General features: G+C 35.1%; 1 protein-coding gene across 1 annotated transcript in view; it reads left to right on the forward strand.

Moving 5' to 3' along the window:
* The window catches only part of LOC146003441 (synaptotagmin-15-like), a 311,110-nt gene that overhangs the window by 179,534 nt on the left and 110,707 nt on the right, over nucleotides 1-20,869 (forward strand). The window contains exon 3 of the mRNA XM_083141723.1: nucleotides 3,197-3,290. Coding sequence (XP_082997849.1) covers nucleotides 3,197-3,290 — 94 coding nt within the window. The remainder of the gene's footprint in view (nucleotides 1-3,196; nucleotides 3,291-20,869) is intronic.

Here is a 20,869-nt window from a genome sequence, read left to right on the forward strand (position 1 = left end):
TGTGATATTCTCTGCTCCACATCCTGCAGCACACCTTGTGTCAAAACTGGTGGTTGTCTGTGGTAGGGTTTGTCATTAACTGATCCTGTTTCACGAAATCTGGAAACAAGTCGATATATCGTCGAATTTTCTGGAACACTGTTATTCGGATATTTCTCGCGAAACACAGTTTTTACACTAGCGTACGATTTCGAACGAAAATAATGTTCCACAATGAACACCCTCTCTTCCAAAGAGTACTTCATTTCACAGAACAATACTAATCTTCCCCTACGAACAATGCGAAATGCACGGCTCAAACAGTTCTGAGTACACAACTAACTGATTCTTTTGTTCTCGTTCGGTGGGCGCTCTTATCGCATTGCATGGTTGCCAGGAGTAGGTAAGTAACACTTTTTTCACCATAATTTTCATTTTCTTTTTTTCCTGTTTCCAGTATTTCCATGTCATAGACCAGTGGTTTCCAACTTCAAACGGTCGGAGGGCCAAAATTATATCCAGCAGTTGATTGGCGGGCCGCATTTTTTTTTTTTTTGGCGGGGGGGATTAAAAATTACAAAAATTGTAAGTACTGAACTGAAAATGTAGTAGCTACCGCATGACCTAAATTTCTAAAATGAGGCAATAAAAATAATGGAATCACAAATCAAAATTGTATAATTAGAATTTATTACACAAAAACCCAATACTTATGGATGAATTGAAAGAAATGAAAAACACACTATACAAATAAGAATCCTTCATAGTAAGTGTTCAATGTGAAAATTGAGGCCGATCTGCTTCTTTTATTAAAGTTGGAATGTCCACTTCAATTTCTGTATTTGAAAGTCTCAGAAGGTGAAGCAGTGAAGAATCTGCCAGTCGGCTTCTGTAGCGGTTCTTGATGAACTTCATTGAAGAAGAAACACTTCCACACGTGTATGTGCTGCCGAATATCGATGTCATTCTTAACCCAAAACTACGAAGGTTTGGAAAGCGTTCCTTTGAAAGGTATTTGAAAAACTCTGGCCCCTTTTCTTGCCTAGTTTGAAGGAACACATACGAGGGACATTCCGAAAGTAAGTTTCGTCATTTTTTTTTCACAGGGAAGCTGTATTACAAAGTGAAAAACACATTGCCATAACACAAGACAATCTTTCCTGAATTCACGACGTGAGGAGCGAGAGCAGAGGAGCGATTGCGCTTGCACAGAGTGCCGAACAATAGAGATAAGCAGCAGACCGACGTGACGTGCCCGAGCTCATTCGAGTGCAAACCAGTATGGCAGAAACGTGCTCAAAAATGGAAGTGCGTGCTGTCGTACGCTATGAATGGGCTTTTGTCAACATTCCAGTCTTGTGCTCAGGGGTGAACACTTGACGCGGTACGAGCGCGAGAGCAATGACTTCCTCTTCAGGTTTTGTTCTTGGACGACAACGCAAGACCCCACACAGCAAGGGTCACTGCAGAACACATTCGTGTCTGGGATGGGAGAGATTGAATAACCCGGCCTACAGCCCCGATCTTGCCCCATCAGACGTCCACCTTTTTCCTGCGTCACTTCGGAAGCAACGAAGAGGTGCAACAGGCTATGAAGAACTTCCTTAAATTCGCTAGGCACAGATTTTTTACCAGGAGGGTATCTTGAAATTGATTTCACGTAACAATAAATGTGTCAACGTCGGTGGCGACTATGTGGAAAAATAGCCAAAATATTGTATTTTGTTATGACATTGTATTCTTCTGTTTGTAATAATGCTTCCCTGTGATAAAAAAATGACGAAACTTACTTTCGGAACGTCCCTCGTACATCGCCTTGCAAATCACACAATTCAAGTTAGAGAGAAGCTTCTTGTTCTTCGATGTTAACGCCAAGAGCAAATAGCTGGATGCTGATTTTAAGTTCTCCAAATCTTTAAATCTGGAGTCACACTCATCCATTATTCCTATAATATTTTCACTGAATTCAGAAAAGCCCAGTGTTTCTTCATCTCCTGCTAGCCGCCGACAGCTTGGAAAATGGACCAAGTTATTCCTCTCCAAAGTAACGTTGAAAATCTTCAGTTTATTACGAAAAACATTTATGTTTCCCATTAAATCTGACACCAGCTGGTTTCATCCCTGCAGGTTCAAGTTCAGTTCGTTCAGAGGACCTGTTATAAACGCCAGTTGTTTAAGGAAATTCATAAATGGAACGTATTTTAATAAAAATCCATAAAATTAATGTATTTTGCAAACTGGCTTCGCGGGCCGCCAGTTGGAAACCCCTGTCACACCTTTTGTTGCCTTCAAACATCAACAGTGTTGCTACTGTACCTCATAATTTTTTTAAAACACCCATTTGGACCGGTACGCCTTTACGAGGCATTTCAGGATTGGATATACTCGAAAACGATCGGTTTTCTTCTCTGAACTATAGATGGTGAAATAGTCCACCTACCCAAGGTGGAAATTGACGTCCAAATTTCCGTACGAATGTTTGACATGCAATTTTCCTTGCTTTGTGGAAAAATAAATTTACACTTTCACTTACATTTGTCAACACTGCATGAACAACACTGCACCCCGTTTGTTGTTTCTATGTTTAAAAATATCTACTTGGACAGGGCTAACATTTGGTGTATGACTTATGTATGTACAGGTTTCGGTTACAAAGTAACGCCACCCTTAATTCCCAGTTGCGCCGTTCGTGGGACACCCTGTAGTTAAGCCAGTACACACCTGCACCACCCCCCACTCCCTTTGCAACTTGCCTGCAGATAGTCAACTTACTGTGCATGTAAATCACGATAATAGAACTATATTATGAACACCAGTTGAAGAGTTAACAGCAATACAGAGAAAGATAACGATACTTCATTAACCCAATTCCACGGTAGTTAATGTAAACAAGGTGAAGCTAAAATATTTCTTGATTAAACATTTAAGCCTATCATGAAGTAAACACGTCCAGCAATGACAGAAAAATTGGAAAGGAATGTAATCATGGTGAAACATTTATCACTTCGCAACAGATCCACAAATTATTTTTCCCTCCTTGTTTTTGTCGCCATGGATATTAATAACAAGAAAGACAAAGCTTCTTTGGATCTCGTTAGTCAAATTTTAAGCCTTTTGTATGTTTCATTGAGTTGCCATATTGTTCTACTTTCATCTGATTCTCAAGTTCACATAATGTTGCTGCTCACAATAATCATTTTCTTTTCCTTCTTTCCAGATTATGTTTACTTCCAGACGAGAGACGTCAGCTGCAGAGCAAATTAAAGAAGAGGACACGAAACCCTCAGTTTCAAGAGGAGTTCTGTTTCCAGGTACTGGAACCTCGATTTTTATTAGTCTTTGTCATTCTTCAGATTTCTGTTTCCTTTTATTTAGCAAGTCTATGGCTTGTGAACTCGTTGGCGAACAGCTTCATATTTCTCGGAATTCCGTAGATTTCATTTCGGAAAGAAGCAAGTGTTGTTTTATCAGAATCTAGACGCTAGATAATACTTGGACTTCATGACAAGTCTGAGTAAATATTTACTTAAACCTGGAAGCATGGAATGCAGTTCCGTACTATTTTATTGAATTGGATTTTCGAATGAACAAACATAAAGTGACTTTCAATTGTTTCTCAAAGAAATGACTCTTATGTAATGTACTTCTGTACCCAATCCATCTCACATGTACTTGCAAGAATATATTAGGTGATATTTTAGAATGTTTATATTTAATGGACCATATTAGTGGTGACGTCATAGCAGACGACTGAGAACGATTTGAGTTCAAACAAATATGACACTTGCTTTTCCCCTATTCAAAATCATTGAACTTTCCATCGGAAGGGGTAGCTTTAAGTATTGTGATAGCACTTATGAAACAAAATTGTAATGTGTATCGTACATTTATGTACAGATGAGATTTCCGAGAATTCGTCGATATATTATATATACCTTATAGAGCATAAGATAAAGAATAACTGGAAAATGGAAATCATGCATTTTTAAGGAAAATCCAGCCATTCTGCTTCCGAACACAGCCGAGCTAGACTCGTTACTAACGGGAGTGACGCTGCCGACGCTGCTGGGAGTCCAGGAATCTCACGTGGCTGCAGCAACACCGTCTATTGGCTGCCGTTTCGGATCGGAAGCCAATAGGAGCATTTGCTTTCCCAATTCATTTATTTTTTTTATTCTACGCTGTAAGGTATGCGTAATATTAGGCGCATCCGGGAAGTAAGTTTCCCTGGGGTCGTGCACAAAAAGGAAACATTATTTCATTCAATGATGTATTGCCACAGATACAGCATTTGTCCAGTTACATGTCAACATAATTCCCGCCGAAATTCAGACACTTGTCATAGCGTGGGTGCCGAACCACTGTGTGACAGCCGTCTGAACCTCTTCGTCGCTGTGAAAAAGTTGATCGGACAGGAACTTTTTCAGGTGCAAGAATAGGTGGTAATCACTGGGAGCGAGATCCGGGATGTACGATGGATGATCGAACACCTCCCAACCGAACCTGTCCAGAAGGGCTGCAGTGCGCCTAGCCATATGCGGCTTCGCATTGTCGTGCAGCAAGATCACCCCAACACCGAGCTTACCACGTCCCTTATTCGAATGTCCCCAGTGTTTCACAGTAACGGTTAGCGTTCACAGTCTCACCTCCGGGCAGAAACTCGATGAGTAGAATGCCCTTTCTGTCCCAGAACACTGTACATCACTTTTCGCGCCGACACAGTCTGTTCGAACTTCGTCATGCATGGAGATCCACTGGGACGCCAATGCATGGACTGCTGCTTGCTTTCTGGGGTGTTGTATGCAACCCACGTTTCATCCCCTGCGATGATCCGGTTGAGAAAATCATCATCAAGGTAACGCTGCAGAAATGTCAGCGCCGTTCCCATGCGTTTTCCTTTGTGTTTGGGCGTCAGTCGTTTCGGCACCCACCGGACACATAATTTCCGGAACAAGAGGCGTTTGGTAACAGTGTCGTGCAACAACGACCGAGAAATCTGCGGGAAATGGCTGCTGAGTTCCGTGATCGTGACTCGACGATCCTCCAATATGCGCTGCTGCACCTGCTCCACAAGCTCGTCCATAACGGCCGACAGCCGCCAACTGCACTCGTCGTCATTCTCATTTTGCAGACCTTCAGTAAATATCCTGCACCAACGACGCACCATCTGCTTGCTCATGATGTCTGGCCACCTGGCACAGCTGTCGATGAATTTTGATCAGCTGTATGTATGTGCGTTCAAGAACTTAATCACCGAACGAACCTCACACGCGGCGGGAGATGGAATAAGAGCCGCCATGTTTCATCGTTGCCGCGACGCTACTGAGGACTTTCGGGAGGCGTCTTCTGGGACATTCACTAGCCAGGACATGTGCCTCTCACGCTTCCGCAAAACCGGTTTCAATACGCATGGCCTCCCACCTGTGGGTGAGTGAGAAACTTACTTTCTGGATGAGCCTAATATATCGACGTATTCTCCGAAATCGCATCTTTACATTGATTCACAATTTTGTGTCATAACTGCTGTCACAATACTTAAACTACTCCTTCCGATGGAAAATTCAATATTTTTGAATGACTAAAAGAACATGTCTGCTTTGTTTGGACTCAATCTTGCAGCGTGACGTCACACTAATATGGTACATTGGCGTTCGATTACATACAGTAAGCATAGTAATCAAGGTTGCGTTCCTAGAGCAGAATAAAGAAAAAATGCTCATCACAGCCGCACCATAATACACAAACTCAGAAAATGATTGTTTTCTTGTGTGCTTCTTTGCAATTTGTTTGCTCTTCACAAGTTTGCAGTATTTTATGTGCGGAAGCGCGCAGCTTTATAGTACTCAAAAATCAATGTTTTTGAATGGTAAAAAAAATTATTTGATTTTCTCATGTCCCTTAATCATACGTTGATTCTTAAGGAACCGATATCTTCTACAGTTCATTCAACTTATTTTATAACAGAGTATACACATATTAGTTGTAACCCTAACAAATAAGACGGTTTGGGTGTATACGAAATAAAATTAATAACCCAAACTATCTTGCTGGAACTGTATCCTGGCAACTGCCATCGCCAGTTTTGTCGATCTTAATCACAATCCTTGTTTATCGCTTGAAGAATATTCTCAGTTATCTTCCGTGTCCCTCTGTCCTTTGACACCTAAAACTTAATAAATCATTAATTAATGAAAGAGTAAATAACATTTTCGCTCGTTGAAGGCTCAAAATAACAAACACTCCTCGCTCGAGGAGTAGATCTGTGAATAAAACTGTAGTGTTAATAGCAAATAACTGATAGATTGCCACGAATAACCAAGGTAGAAAAGCAAAAACTTGCAGCAATTCTTGCTCGCTCTTCTGTGCTAAGCGTTGGTGGCATGTGCAGTTACCTGAAGCCATTATACAATGGTGTCTACATTATGTATTACCAACTTAAAAATAGGTATAGACACCCTCTAAGGATAGCATTATACATCTTAACATGGGATTTTGATATTTATCGTATTATTAGGCCTATTCGTCTTGAACTGGCAGCTATGGAAAAGTGCAATATTCTGTTAATAGGAACAGAAATGGATTATGTTAGGAACTGAATATTCACATGGTTATAACTTAATAAATTTATTATCATAATGTTCGTTCTTACTCTGCGGGGATCTTAACTGCAATATATATATATATATATATATATATATATATGCATATATATATATATATATATGCATATATATATATATATATATATATATGCATAAAGACACAGCAGAGTGTATCTAAAGCTCTAGTAAGAACACATAACATATTTTATTTCTGGCCTTTTATCGAAACTAATTTATGGAAACTCGTTGTAAGCTGTGTAGGTGATGATTTCCTTTGTTTCGTAAAGATATGACTGCTGTAGCAAGACGGAGACATTTCTGAACACTTGTTAGTGCTTAAGCTGAATGTGAACAATTTAGTGGGTCTCTGCTTCGATGGAGCTTCAAACATGGGAGGGCACATTGGCGGACAGGATCGATTCAGAAAGACCAATCACAGAGGCTGTCTGCATCCACTGAGCTGCTTGACGTCTGATTCTTCCTCTGTTCATTGGACTGTCTATCTCGTGCGTAACAGCTTGGCAATATGAAGAATACTTGTGGCGTGTTTCAAAAGAACCCTGCAGTGGAGAAATTGCTCAAAGACAACATGGATGTTTTGATGCCTCTGCAACGTGAGATTCATCAAAAGGCAAGACTCGATTTTCATTTTCCTTTACATCTTGGAACCTATTGTATAACCTGTCTGTGATATCTGTCTTTGATAAATAGAGCTGTGTCGACAACAGCAGCAATTGTTTTCTCTAATGCGGGTGGTCAGGTAAAGCTCGTAGATGGCAGCACGATACACACGTCCCACTGTTCTCCCATTTAAAAGCATGAAGAATTATATATTGGGTGTGTTGTTATTGCATTAAATTGTACGTCTAATTTGACTTAAACTCAAGGAATTTTATCGGAGCACGATAGGTGAATAGTCCGTACTTTAAAAGCCAGGACTTTAAAAAAGGTTATAGTAAACTACAGAAAAGAAATTCAAAAAACACTAAAATTTGCATAGATTCTTTTTCATCACTTTCAATTTTCAGAATTTGTTTCTTCATTGTTATGAGCTGGTGGTTAGAAAATAATACAAATTAGAGTGTGAAAAAATTTTCAATCACACGTTTCTCTTGTCATCCAGGGATGACCAAATTCGGATTTTTTTCTGTCCGGAATCCGGATAGTAAAACCGGAAAACCGAATTTCGGAGACAACCCGAAATTTGGAAGAATCTTGATTTCGGAGGATAGTTAAATTTCCAAATCCAGATTTTAAATTTTCCGGAAAACTGAATCCGAGTATTTTTGAGAACCCATCTCACGATCTGTCTGCAGGTGAACAATGTGCATAGGATGTGATTAAAGCCTTGATAGACTCGAGAGAGAAAGATGGCCAAACATTCGGAAAATTATTCACTACCGTGAACAACTCCATGCAAGACTTGCTTGGAAATTAGTTCTAAAAAACATGTTTGCGATAAACAGACCAAAAGGATTAATTATCCCCAAGAGAAAGGTGAGGAGTATTTCAGACGCTCTTCTGGATTCCCTGTTTGGATGGCGTGATAATAGGTTTGGGAGAAAACATTTTCCAACAAGGAATTTAAGGAATTTATTTCTTTTAATTCTGCTCTTCTCCCCAAAAATGCCAGTCAGCAGATGATAAAACGGTCGAGGAACCTATTGCAGTACGTAAGCGAAGGAAATACTTCTTTTCTTCATTGAAAGGTAGTTATTTTTTGTGCCGTCGGAATTGACATGTAATAAAGCAGATATCGGACACCTGTGACGCATCCTTCAGAAGCGCTCATGCTCTTCTCCGCGAACTGGCTGCAATCCGCATCTCGACGAATTCTGTGGAGAAATCGTTTTCTACAATTAAGAAGATAAAAATTTTGTTACGAAATCGGATAAATAGAGACACGCTTCACATGATGGTCAGTCCTCTGGCGGTGAATTCCGGATCCTGATGGAGTGCTAGAAGGCACGCAAGAACCCAGAAAATGACTTTTAGTGAGTTGGTTAATATGTTTGCCTATGTAGTCATTCGTACAGGACTCTATTACGTGTATGTTGTATAACAGGATACATAAACAGATTCTCTCGGGCTATCGACGAGGTGAGTTAGTTATTGAGTTAGTTCCTCACCTGTTCATCATTCGTCGCCAGGAAAGCTTCAAGTCTCACTTCAGGATACATAAACTTAGTCTTGTATTTATCAATTCATTTATTTCTATCTTGACCAAAATATGATTGTTCCCCAGCAGAAGGCAGTTAAAATCTTACAACCCTAGTAGATGGTATCCCAGACAGTGGATGTTGCTATTTAATATTCGCAATTAATTTGCACGTACTTATAACTAATGTGCACGGGTTTTAAGTAATTTGCACGTACTTAGAACTAATTTGCACGTATTTAGAATACTTTACATTTATGTATTTGCATGTTTATAACTTTTATGAATATATAATTATTTATTTTATGAAAAATATGTATAAAGAAGGTAATTAGAGGTACTAAACGCTATGCATATGGTTTTATATTCATTACTGCAAAGTATGTAATGTATAAAATGTTAGTAATGAATGTTTATAATATTGAAAATAAGAGTTTATGGTTTATGAACCGCTATGAAAGGTGTTAATGGTACGAAAGAAGTCGGTCCCGGTACTCGAACCTGCGATATGCAATGGTAATAAATGGTTAGACCTATAGTGTACAACGTATGTAATGTATGTAATAATTTCATTATGTTATGAAAGACGATGGTACGAGATGCCAGACAGGAGACTGTGAACTCCGCTCTGAGGGTAGAGGAGAAAGGAATTTGGGAGATGTGCGGTCAAGATCAAATGACGTCAGAACGCTAGAACAAAGAAAGAATCTGATTCATCAATCAGAGAACGCGTCGGTAGGTTTTCAGAACCGGTTTTTCCAAGGTTAACTAGTACGCAAGAACAGGGGAAAGGTATGCAATACTGTAGGGCAGGGGAGGGATTGAACCAGACAACAAAGGATGTCTGCGAATGCGCAGCAATGGTCAAATTTTTTGAAACTGTGCGTCGCTTGCATGCTAGAACATGTTTCTGTCTAAGTAGGCCAAGGTTTTCTACAACACTAGAACAAAGGATGTCTGAGAATGCGCGATGTAGGTCAAATCTCTGAAGCTATGCGTCGCTTGTAGAACCGGTTTCCGCCGCCAATTAATAATAAGCTTAGGCTTGCCCCAAGGCACAGGACGCTTTAGCGCGGGTTTTGGGCTAGAATGCTTGCATGTCAGAACAGGTTTCTGTCTAAGTAAGCCAAGGTTACCGGGAACACAAGAAAAAAGGATTTTTGGATACCCAATTAGATTGGAGCGAGAACTTTAATTTGAACAAGGAGAACGAAGCGTAAGGGTTTATTATCTGTACTATGAAGAAGGGAGAGCTCTCAGGGACTGGGCCTACAGTTTTCACTATTTGCTTTTATCACGGGGTATCGAACCTAGGACCCTTTAATTATTGATTTAGGTAGTAAATGTATGTTACTGTGTGCTATTTAATATATTATTGAGGTTATTTTTTACCAAACTTTGACTTTAAGTCAAACATTTTCCCAGCTTATCCTTATTTCTTCTCAAATAACACAATTTTGACGATTGTAGCAAGACTTTTAGTTACATTTTCGATACACGAAGTGCGCTTACTCAACTTCTATCTGTTTATTTCACAAGTTTAGGCTTATTATTATTCAAATAACACAATTTCATCTGTTCAGGAAATATTTTTAGTTACATTTTCGATACACAAAGTGCGCTTAGTCAACTTCTATCTGTTTATTTCACAAGTTTAGGTAAATTATTACCAAAATAACACTATTTATACTATTCAGGAAAGAATTTTAGTTACATTTTCGACACACAAAGTGTGTGTTCTATTATCTGTTTATTTCACAAATGTATATCTATTTTTACCAAAATAACACTATTTATACTATTCAGGAAATACTTTTAGTTACATTTTCGACACACAAAGTGTGTGTTCTCAACTTTTATCTGTTTATTTCACAAGTTTAGCCTAATATTTACTCAAATAATACGATTTGAACGTGTTTTTTATTACATTTTGGACACACACGCACTCACACACACACACATCCACACACCCACACACAGACAGAGAGAGAGAGAGAGAGAGAGAGAGAGAGAGAGAGAGAGAAATTTTTTCCAAGTTTACAGGATTATTCTCCAAGTTTACTCAAATAACACAATTTAGATGTGTTTTGAATTAAATTTTGTACACATGAAGTGTGTTTCGTCAAGTTTTACCCTTTTATTTTACAAGTTTAGGCTTAATATTACTCAAATAACACAATTTAATCCAGTCAGGAAGGATTTGTTATTATATTTTGGATGCACAAAGAGATGTTTTCAATTTTTTACTGATTTTTTGCAGGGTATGTATTAATTTTTATTTATTTTGTTTTGTATCATATATACATTTACAAATTTTTAACTTAGAGTTTAGTATTTATTTAAATCTTTTCAAAAACACTAAAGAAAAAGTACTTTTAGCTAAAATGTAAGCCACAGAATATTATTATCATTATTATTAGGGTTTACTGATTTCCACTATGCTATTTTTTGGTTCTGTATTTCTATATGTATTTATTTAGGTCAAGTTACGCCTGCTACGTAGGAAAGTTTGTTTATTTTAGAGTTTGCTGAGTATTTTGTTACTTTTATACTAGGTAAAGTTTTCTAAATATATCAGGTAGGGCTCCATCCATATACTTTTGTTTTTGCTGTTTGGAAATGATGCGATCAGCATCACTCTCCATCTGCTTTTTAGTTTATGTACCCAATATTATTTTGAGGCTTCTAGAGCCTATTTATGCAGGAGAGGGGGCTTGAAAATTTTGATCTCAGATAACCCACAACTATTGTCAGAGTATTTTATATTTATTATGTGCCACTAGAATATCAAAGCTTGCTTAATTTTTATGTCTGTAACGCTGTTATTGTATTTCTAGCTAAGGCTTACTGATAAAGTACACGAAATGTTTATCATTTCGACTATTTACCTTTATACGAGGCCAAATTTTTAGTGTAACGAAAATTATTGTGTGTCTATAAAGACTGAAATTCCTTTACCGATGGGTCCATAACTGGACGCTTACCAACATTGTTCCTTTTTTTTAAAAAAAAATATAACCATTTAACAATATATTGACAATTCACAGGACAAGACGAAGTTCACAGACGACTGACTATATAGACCATAGGTCCACTTGCTAAACTTTTTTCTATGCTAGAAGAATAAATTAGCCTTATAGCCTTTTTTCAAGGTATTTTTGAAGTATTACTGGTTTTTTGGGTGCATCAACATTTGGGTTATTTCCATTTGGTTTATTATACGAGGCTACAATCACTATCTGAACACTGAAATCCTCTGATTGAAACTAAAAGCTTAGGCTGTAACTAGGGACTTAGTATGTATATCGACAATTTATAGAACAACACGAACCTTACAAAGGATTATAGGTGAGGTAGGACCACACGCCAGAGCTTTGTTAATCTGCAAGAAGCACTTGCAGCTAATATTACGAGGAAATGAGGTTGATTTTTACTGTTTCACAAGAATACTATCTTTTATACACCCAATATTTGCTTTTTCAAGTAACTACTTGTACCAGAAGCACTTACAGGCCAACTCTAACTAGACTTCGATTTATATAAATTTATAAAGAACTATGATTGTGTATATTTCTGAGGAAGTACGCAAAAGCAGATCACCCGATTAAAGTATCCGAAAAACAGATTATTCTATGCAAGTATATTTTTATTGACTGGATTATTTAACAGATCAAACAGGAAGACTGCAAAATTCATTAAATGTAGTTCTATAGTATAGTTGGTTTCAGAGATATAAAAAGAACAAATATAAGATTTCGCTTTTTTTTTTTTTTTGCTTCTGAGGCTAATCGCGACGCTAAGGGTAAATGGCGAGGAAATGTAACGGAGGAGAAACAGTCCCAAAAGTTATGGGCTGCATGTAAGTTAATACCACAGAGATATTACAGTAGGTGTAGGTTGTACCACCAGAACTTTTCTATTATAATAATACTGGTTATGCTGTACTGTTAGCTAAAGATGCTGATATTTGAGAAACTTAAAAGATTTTAGATAAATAATAATATGTTAGACTGTAAACAAATTTTATATCCATTCTGCAAAAGATCCGATGATAAAATTTAAAAATTGTAATCGCCCAGACAGGGACTCGAACCCTGGACTAAGCTATCTGGGCACAAGGTATTCTTTTCTTGAAAAGTTAGTTATGTTAAGAAATATATTGAAACATTTGAGAACACTCTTTGTCTGCTTCGACAGAGAAGGAGACAACATTTCCAAATTTTTACAGACTGGGTGTATTTTTCCGCTATAGAGGCTTTCACTATATGTAATTCGAAACGCTAAAGTTCAGCTAGCTTCCAAAATTGAGGTAAAGATTGTGTTTGGCGAGATTAACAAGTTACAATTATAACCAGTTACGGACAAATGAAGCTAAAACTCTCAGATTTACTGTACTAGCCAAGTTTTAGTAACATTTCCTTCACTTTAGTACAAATACCAAAGAAATAGGTATATTTTATTTATAATTTGACAAAATGTACTAGTATTTAATTCACAAAGTTAGGTAAAAAACAGTATTTTTTAAAAAATATTGTTACTACCTTTAAATTTTATGTTATTTAGCCACTAACAACTGATTTACACTGTTTGGCATCCTTTAAATAGGAAAAGAAGGAATTATTTGTTTAGTGTTTTTACTACTTTATATTTATTTAAGAAAACAATTCTACAGTTTAACTTAATTTTAACAAATTGTTACTAATTTATATATCAAAGTTATGTTATTTAGAGTGTATGAAGGCGTATAAAGTTAATATTTGTACTTATCAGTTCAACTAACATTTCTATTTTACATGCAAGAGATAATGTTTACAGTTAAATTACTTGAATCAGAGAATAATATTTTACGGTAATTGATTCATTCAGCACTAGTCAGTACTTTTATGCATCAGAAATTTTTCTTAATTTTCTATTACGCATGCTATTTTGGGCTATTCTTAAAATGTATTTCTAGGGCAAACTGGTTTAATTTTCTGCTTATAATTGCAAAGTTGACAGTTTTCGCACAATGCATTGTACATTTGTTATATTCTCTACTTACAATCCAAATATTATGCTTATTTAATGTATAACTAACTAACTCTCTAGACTTCTTAAACCCAAATGTTCATGGCTGCAGCAACACATGCCTTTCATCTGTCCCTGTCCTGAGCAAGATCTATATACTCCTTTCCTTCCCTACCAATTTCCTTCAGGTCCATCTCTACATTATCCCTCCATCTTTGTTTTGGTCTTCCTATTGGTCTTTTACCATCAGGTTTCCCAACAAGAATCCTGTATACTCTTCTTTCCTCTCCCATTCGTACCACATGATCTACACACCTCAGACTTCTTGATTTAATCATTCTAATAATATCTGGACATGAATACAAATTATGTACTTCTAAATTATGTAACCTTCTCCACACATCTGTCTCCTCATCTATTTTAGGCCCAAATATTTTCCTAAGGATCTTATTTTCAAATACTCTCAATTAATGTTCCTTTTTCAATGTAAGGGACCAGGTTTATTTACTGTATTTAACTTTTATTTTTTGTAATTAACAAAAATTAAAAGCTTATACTGTAGTTATTATATCTTTTTCTATCAGCTTATTTTGATATTAATATTATTAGTTATAGTCTTTGATTTATAACTATATTGCATTTTTATCAATTTATCTAAGAGTACACACAGACAAACACATGTGTACACACTTTTATATAAGTAGATATGCCTTTTTTCAATATTTTAGTATGAAGATTGCACTTTAGATATTTAAGCAAGGGTAGGAAAGGTAGGATTTCTGAGAATTTGTTGCAGGATTTTGTTGTCCAAGTATAGATGAGAACTGAGCTGGGAGACTGTTTTGAACCTTTTCATGAGAGTTTGCATGTGAACTGTATGCAAATTGAGCACTATTGACTGTGCATGCTTCTAAGTTTTGCTGTTATTTCACATCAACTCTGTGAGACTGTAGACAGTTTTCCCATTTCAAGTAGTTTTTATTGATTGTATTTGTATATATTTTGGGGACTTAGCAGTTTTATGTAGAATATTTTTACCGGATTGTTTTGAGATATTGAGTGTCTGCTGTTTTACTTGTAATTATTTTCCTTCTTGTGTTGTGTATTTGACTATATTTTGTCCACGTTCGTAGTATTTAGAATAATTGTTATTGACTTGTAGATGTAGGTAGTAATAATCCTTTGCAAAATGCCCTATACTTTAGTCTGATCATTATTCTTAGTGTTCACTTTTGAATCCTTAGTATTCTGGTAGTATTATTAATGTAGAGGTAAATTAGGCTGAAATGTAGGCATTTTTCTGATAAATTATACTCACTTAGTTGTTTCAGCAGGTAGAAGTTGCATGATGGTTTACTGCTGATGATGTTAATTTGCTCTTCTTATGTACTACGTATGATGTAGCTTACTTGAGTAATTGGAATTTTCTACTGAAAAAAGGATTGCTTGTCTATTTTATTCCTATGTTGTTGAGTTTGTCCATAAGCAAGCCATGGTTTTTACTCTATCCTATGCTTTGGAAGAATCTAGATATATTGTGTTTGCAGTTTTATGTTTCTCTAAGGTTTCAGCTATGTAGTTTCTAAAACTGTGCTATGGGTGTGACTATTGATTTCTCTTTCTGGATGCCATGTTGGTTTCTGTGTATTCCTCTTGCTGCTTGAATTTGACTTAGGTTGTTTACTTTTTTTCTTAGATCTTTATTTATTTATTTATTCAGTATTTTTTATTTTTTTAATATTATTTTACAAAGAAAAATCAAAGTACATTGTTAAAGTAAAAGTGTGTTAAAATTCAATTTTAAAAACTTTAACTTTGAAAAATTGATTTTTAATTACTGTAATTTTACATTAACTAACAAATTTTACATTAACAACAGAATAATTTGCCCTAGTATAAAAACTTCTACCAACAAAAATGTACTATTATAACTTTTAATTTTAGAAAATTGTATTTTTAAAACTTTAACTTTGAAAAATTGAATTTTAACACACTTTGACTTTAACAATGTACTTTGATTTTTTTTTGTAAAAGAATATTAAAAAAATAAAAAATACTGAATAAATAAACAAATATAGATCTAAGAAAAAAAGCAAACAACCTAGTCAAATTCAAGCAGCAAGAGGAATACACAGAAACCAACATGGCATCCAGAAAGAGAAGTCAATAGTCACACCCATAGCACAGTTTTAAAAACTACATAGCTGAAACCTTAGAGAAACATAAAACTGCAAACACAATATATCTAGATTCTTCCAAAGCATAGGATAGAGTAAAAACCATGGCTTGCTTATGGACAAACTCAACAACATAGGAATAAAATAGACAAGCAATCCTTTTTTCAGTAGAAAATTCCAATTACTCAAGTAAGCTACATCATACGTAGTACATAAGAAGAGCAAATTAACATCATCAGCAGTAAACCATCATGCAACTTCTACCTGCTGAAACAACTAAGTGAGTATAATTTATCAGAAAAATGCCTACATTTCAGCCTAATTTACCTCTACATTAATAATACTACCAGAATACTAAGGATTCAAAAGTGAACACTAAGAATAATGATCAGACTAAAGTATAGGGCATTTTGCAAAGGATTATTACTACCTACATCTACAAGTCAATAACAATTATTCTAAATACTACGAACGTGGGCAAAATATAGTCAAATACACAACACAAGAAGGAAAATAATTACAAGTAAAACAGCAGACACTCAATATCTCAAAACAATCCGGTAAAAATATTCTACATAAAACTGCTAAGTCCCCAAAATATATACAAATACAATCAATAAAAACTACTTGAAATGGGAAAACTGTCTACAGTCTCACAGAGTTGATGTGAAATAACAGCAAAACTTAGAAGCATGCACAGTCAATAGTGCTCAATTTGCATACAGTTCACATGCAAACTCTCATGAAAAGGTTCAAAACAGTCTCCCAGCTCAGTTCTCATCTATACTTGGACAACAAAATCCTGCAACAAATTCTCAGAAATCCTACCTTTCCTACCCTTGCTTAAATATCTAAAGTGCAATCTTCATACTAAAATATTGAAAAAAGGCATATCTACTTATATAAAAGTGTGTACACATGTGTTTGTCTGTGTGTACTCTTAGATAAATTGATAAAAATGCAATATAGTTATAAATCAAAGACTATAACTAATAATATTAATATCAAAATAAGCTGATAGAAAAAGATATAATAACTACAGTATAAGCTTTTAATTTTTGTTAATTACAAAAAATAAAAGTTAAATACAGTAAATAAACCTGGTCCCTTACATTGAAAAAGGAACATTAATTGAGAGTATTTGAAAATAAGATCCTTAGGAAAATATTTGGGCCTAAAATAGATGAGGAGACAGATGTGTGGAGAAGGTTACATAATTTAGAAGTACATAATTTGTATTCATGTCCAGATATTATTAGAATGATTAAATCAAGAAGTCTGAGGTGTGTAGATCATGTGGTACGAATGGGAGAGGAAAGAAGAGTATACAGGATTCTTGTTGGGAAACCTGATGGTAAAAGACCAATAGGAAGACCAAAACAAAGATGGAGGGATAATGTAGAGATGGACCTGAAGGAAATTGGTAGGGAAGGAAAGGAGTATATAGATCTTGCTCAGGACAGGGACAGATGAAAGGCATGTGTTGCTGCAGCCATGAACATTTGGGTTTAAGAAGTCTAGAGAGTTAGTTAGTTATACATTAAATAAGCATAATATTTGGATTGTAAGTAGAGAATATAACAAATGTACAATGCATTGTGCGAAAACTGTCAACTTTGCATTATAAGCAGAAAATTAAACCAGTTTGCCCTAGAAATACATTTTAAGAATAGCCCAAAATAGCATGCGTAATAGAAAATTAAGAAAAATTTCTGATGCATAAAAGTACTGACTAGTGCTGAATGAATCAATTACCGTAAAATATTATTCTCTGATTCAAGTAATTTAACTGTAAACATTATCTCTTGCATGTAAAATAGAAATGTTAGTTGAACTGATAAGTACAAATATTAACTTTATACGCCTTCATACACTCTAAATAACATAACTTTGATATATAAATTAGTAACAATTTGTTAAAATTAAGTTAAACTGTAGAATTGTTTTCTTAAATAAATATAAAGTAGTAAAAACACTAAACAAATAATTCCTTCTTTTCCTATTTAAAGGATGCCAAACAGTGTAAATCAGTTGTTAGTGGCTAAATAACATAAAATTTAAAGGTAGTAACAATATTTTTTAAAAAATACTGTTTTTTACCTAACTTTGTGAATTAAATACTAGTACATTTTGTCAAATTATAAATAAAATATACCTATTTCTTTGGTATTTGTACTAAAGTGAAGGAAATGTTACTAAAACTTGGCTAGTACAGTAAATCTGAGAGTTTTAGCTTCATTTGTCCGTAACTGGTTATAATTGTAACTTGTTAATCTCGCCAAACACAATCTTTACCTCAATTTTGGAAGCTAGCTGAACTTTAGCGTTTCGAATTACATATAGTGAAAGCCTCTATAGCGGAAAAATACACCCAGTCTGTAAAAATTTGGAAATGTTGTCTCCTTCTCTGTCGAAGCAGACAAAGAGTGTTCTCAAATGTTTCAATATATTTCTTAACATAACTAACTTTTCAAGAAAAGAATACCTTGTGCCCAGATAGCTTAGTCCAGGGTTCGAGTCCCTGTCTGGGCGATTACAATTTTTAAATTTTATCATCGGATCTTTTGCAGAATGGATATAAAATTTGTTTACAGTCTAACATATTATTATTTATCTAAAATCTTTTAAGTTTCTCAAATATCAGCATCTTTAGCTAACAGTACAGCATAACCAGTATTATTATAATAGAAAAGTTCTGGTGGTACAACCTACACCTACTGTAATATCTCTGTGGTATTAACTTACATGCAGCCCATAACTTTTGGGACTGTTTCTCCTCCGTTACATTTCCTCGCCATTTACCCTTAGCGTCGCGATTAGCCTCAGAAGCAAAAAAAAAAAAAAGCGAAATCTTATATTTGTTCTTTTTATATCTCTGAAACCAACTATACTATAGAACTACATTTAATGAATTTTGCAGTCTTCCTGTTTGATCTGTTAAATAATCCAGTCAATAAAAATATACTTGCATAGAATAATCTGTTTTTCGGATACTTTAATCGGGTGATCTGCTTTTGCGTACTTCCTCAGAAATATACACAATCATAGTTCTTTATAAATTTATATAAATCGAAGTCTAGTTAGAGTTGGCCTGTAAGTGCTTCTGGTACAAGTAGTTACTTGAAAAAGCAAATATTGGGTGTATAAAAGATAGTATTCTTGTGAAACAGTAAAAATCAACCTCATTTCCTCGTAATATTAGCTGCAAGTGCTTCTTGCAGATTAACAAAGCTCTGGCGTGTGGTCCTACCTCACCTATAATCCTTTGTAAGGTTCGTGTTGTTCTATAAATTGTCGATATACATACTAAGTCCCTAGTTACAGCCTAAGCTTTTAGTTTCAATCAGAGGATTTCAGTGTTCAGATAGTGATTGTAGCCTCGTATAATAAACCAAATGGAAATAACCCAAATGTTGATGCACCCAAAAAACCAGTAATACTTCAAAAATACCTTGAAAAAAGGCTATAAGGCTAATTTATTCTTCTAGCATAGAAAAAAGTTTAGCAAGTGGACCTATGGTCTATATAGTCAGTCGTCTGTGAACTTCGTCTTGTCCTGTGAATTGTCAATATATTGTTAAATGGTTATATTTTTTTTTAAAAAAAAGGAACAATGTTGGTAAGCGTCCAGTTATGGACCCATCGGTAAAGGAATTTCAGTCTTTATAGACACACAATAATTTTCGTTACACTAAAAATTTGGCCTCGTATAAAGGTAAATAGTCGAAATGATAAACATTTCGTGTACTTTATCAGTAAGCCTTAGCTAGAAATACAATAACAGCGTTACAGACATAAAAATTAAGCAAGCTTTGATATTCTAGTGGCACATAATAAATATAAAATACTCTGACAATAGTTGTGGGTTATCTGAGATCAAAATTTTCAAGCCCCCTCTCCTGCATAAATAGGCTCTAGAAGCCTCAAAATAATATTGGGTACATAAACTAAAAAGCAGATGGAGAGTGATGCTGATCGCATCATTTCCAAACAGCAAAAACAAAAGTATATGGATGGAGCCCTACCTGATATATTTAGAAAACTTTACCTAGTATAAAAGTAACAAAATACTCAGCAAACTCTAAAATAAACAAACTTTCCTACGTAGCAGGCGTAACTTGACCTAAATAAATACATATAGAAATACAGAACCAAAAAATAGCATAGTGGAAATCAGTAAACCCTAATAATAATAATAATAATATTCTGTGGCTTACATTTTAGCTAAAAGTACTTTTTCTTTAGTGTTTTTGAAAAGATTTAAATAAATACTAAACTCTAAGTTAAAAATTTGTAAATGTATATATGATACAAAACAAAATAAATAAAAATTAATACATACCCTGCAAAAAATCAGTAAAAAATTGAAAACATCTCTTTGTGCATCCAAAATATAATAACAAATCCTTCCTGACTGGATTAAATTGTGTTATTTGAGTAATATTAAGCCTAAACTTGTAAAATAAAAGGGTAAAACTTGACGAAACACACTTCATGTGTACAAAATTTAATTCAAAACACATCTAAATTGTGTTATTTGAGTAAACTTGGAGAATAATCCTGTAAACTTGGAAAAAATTTCTCTCTCTCTCTCTCTCTCTCTCTCTCTCTCTCTCTCTCTCTGTCTGTGTGTGGGTGTGTGGATGTGTGTGTGTGTGAGTGCGTGTGTGTCCAAAATGTAATAAAAAACACGTTCAAATCGTATTATTTGAGTAAATATTAGGCTAAACTTGTGAAATAAACAGATAAAAGTTGAGAACACACACTTTGTGTGTCGAAAATGTAACTAAAAGTATTTCCTGAATAGTATAAATAGTGTTATTTTGGTAAAAATAGATATACATTTGTGAAATAAACAGATAATAGTTGAGAACACACACTTTGTGTGTCGAAAATGTAACTAAAATTCTTTCCTGAATAGTATAAATAGTGTTATTTTGGTAATA

Source organism: Lepisma saccharinum, chromosome 20, assembly GCF_977018435.1.
Source record: "Lepisma saccharinum chromosome 20, izLepSacc3.1, whole genome shotgun sequence".
Taxonomy (NCBI): domain Eukaryota; kingdom Metazoa; phylum Arthropoda; class Insecta; order Zygentoma; family Lepismatidae; genus Lepisma; species Lepisma saccharinum.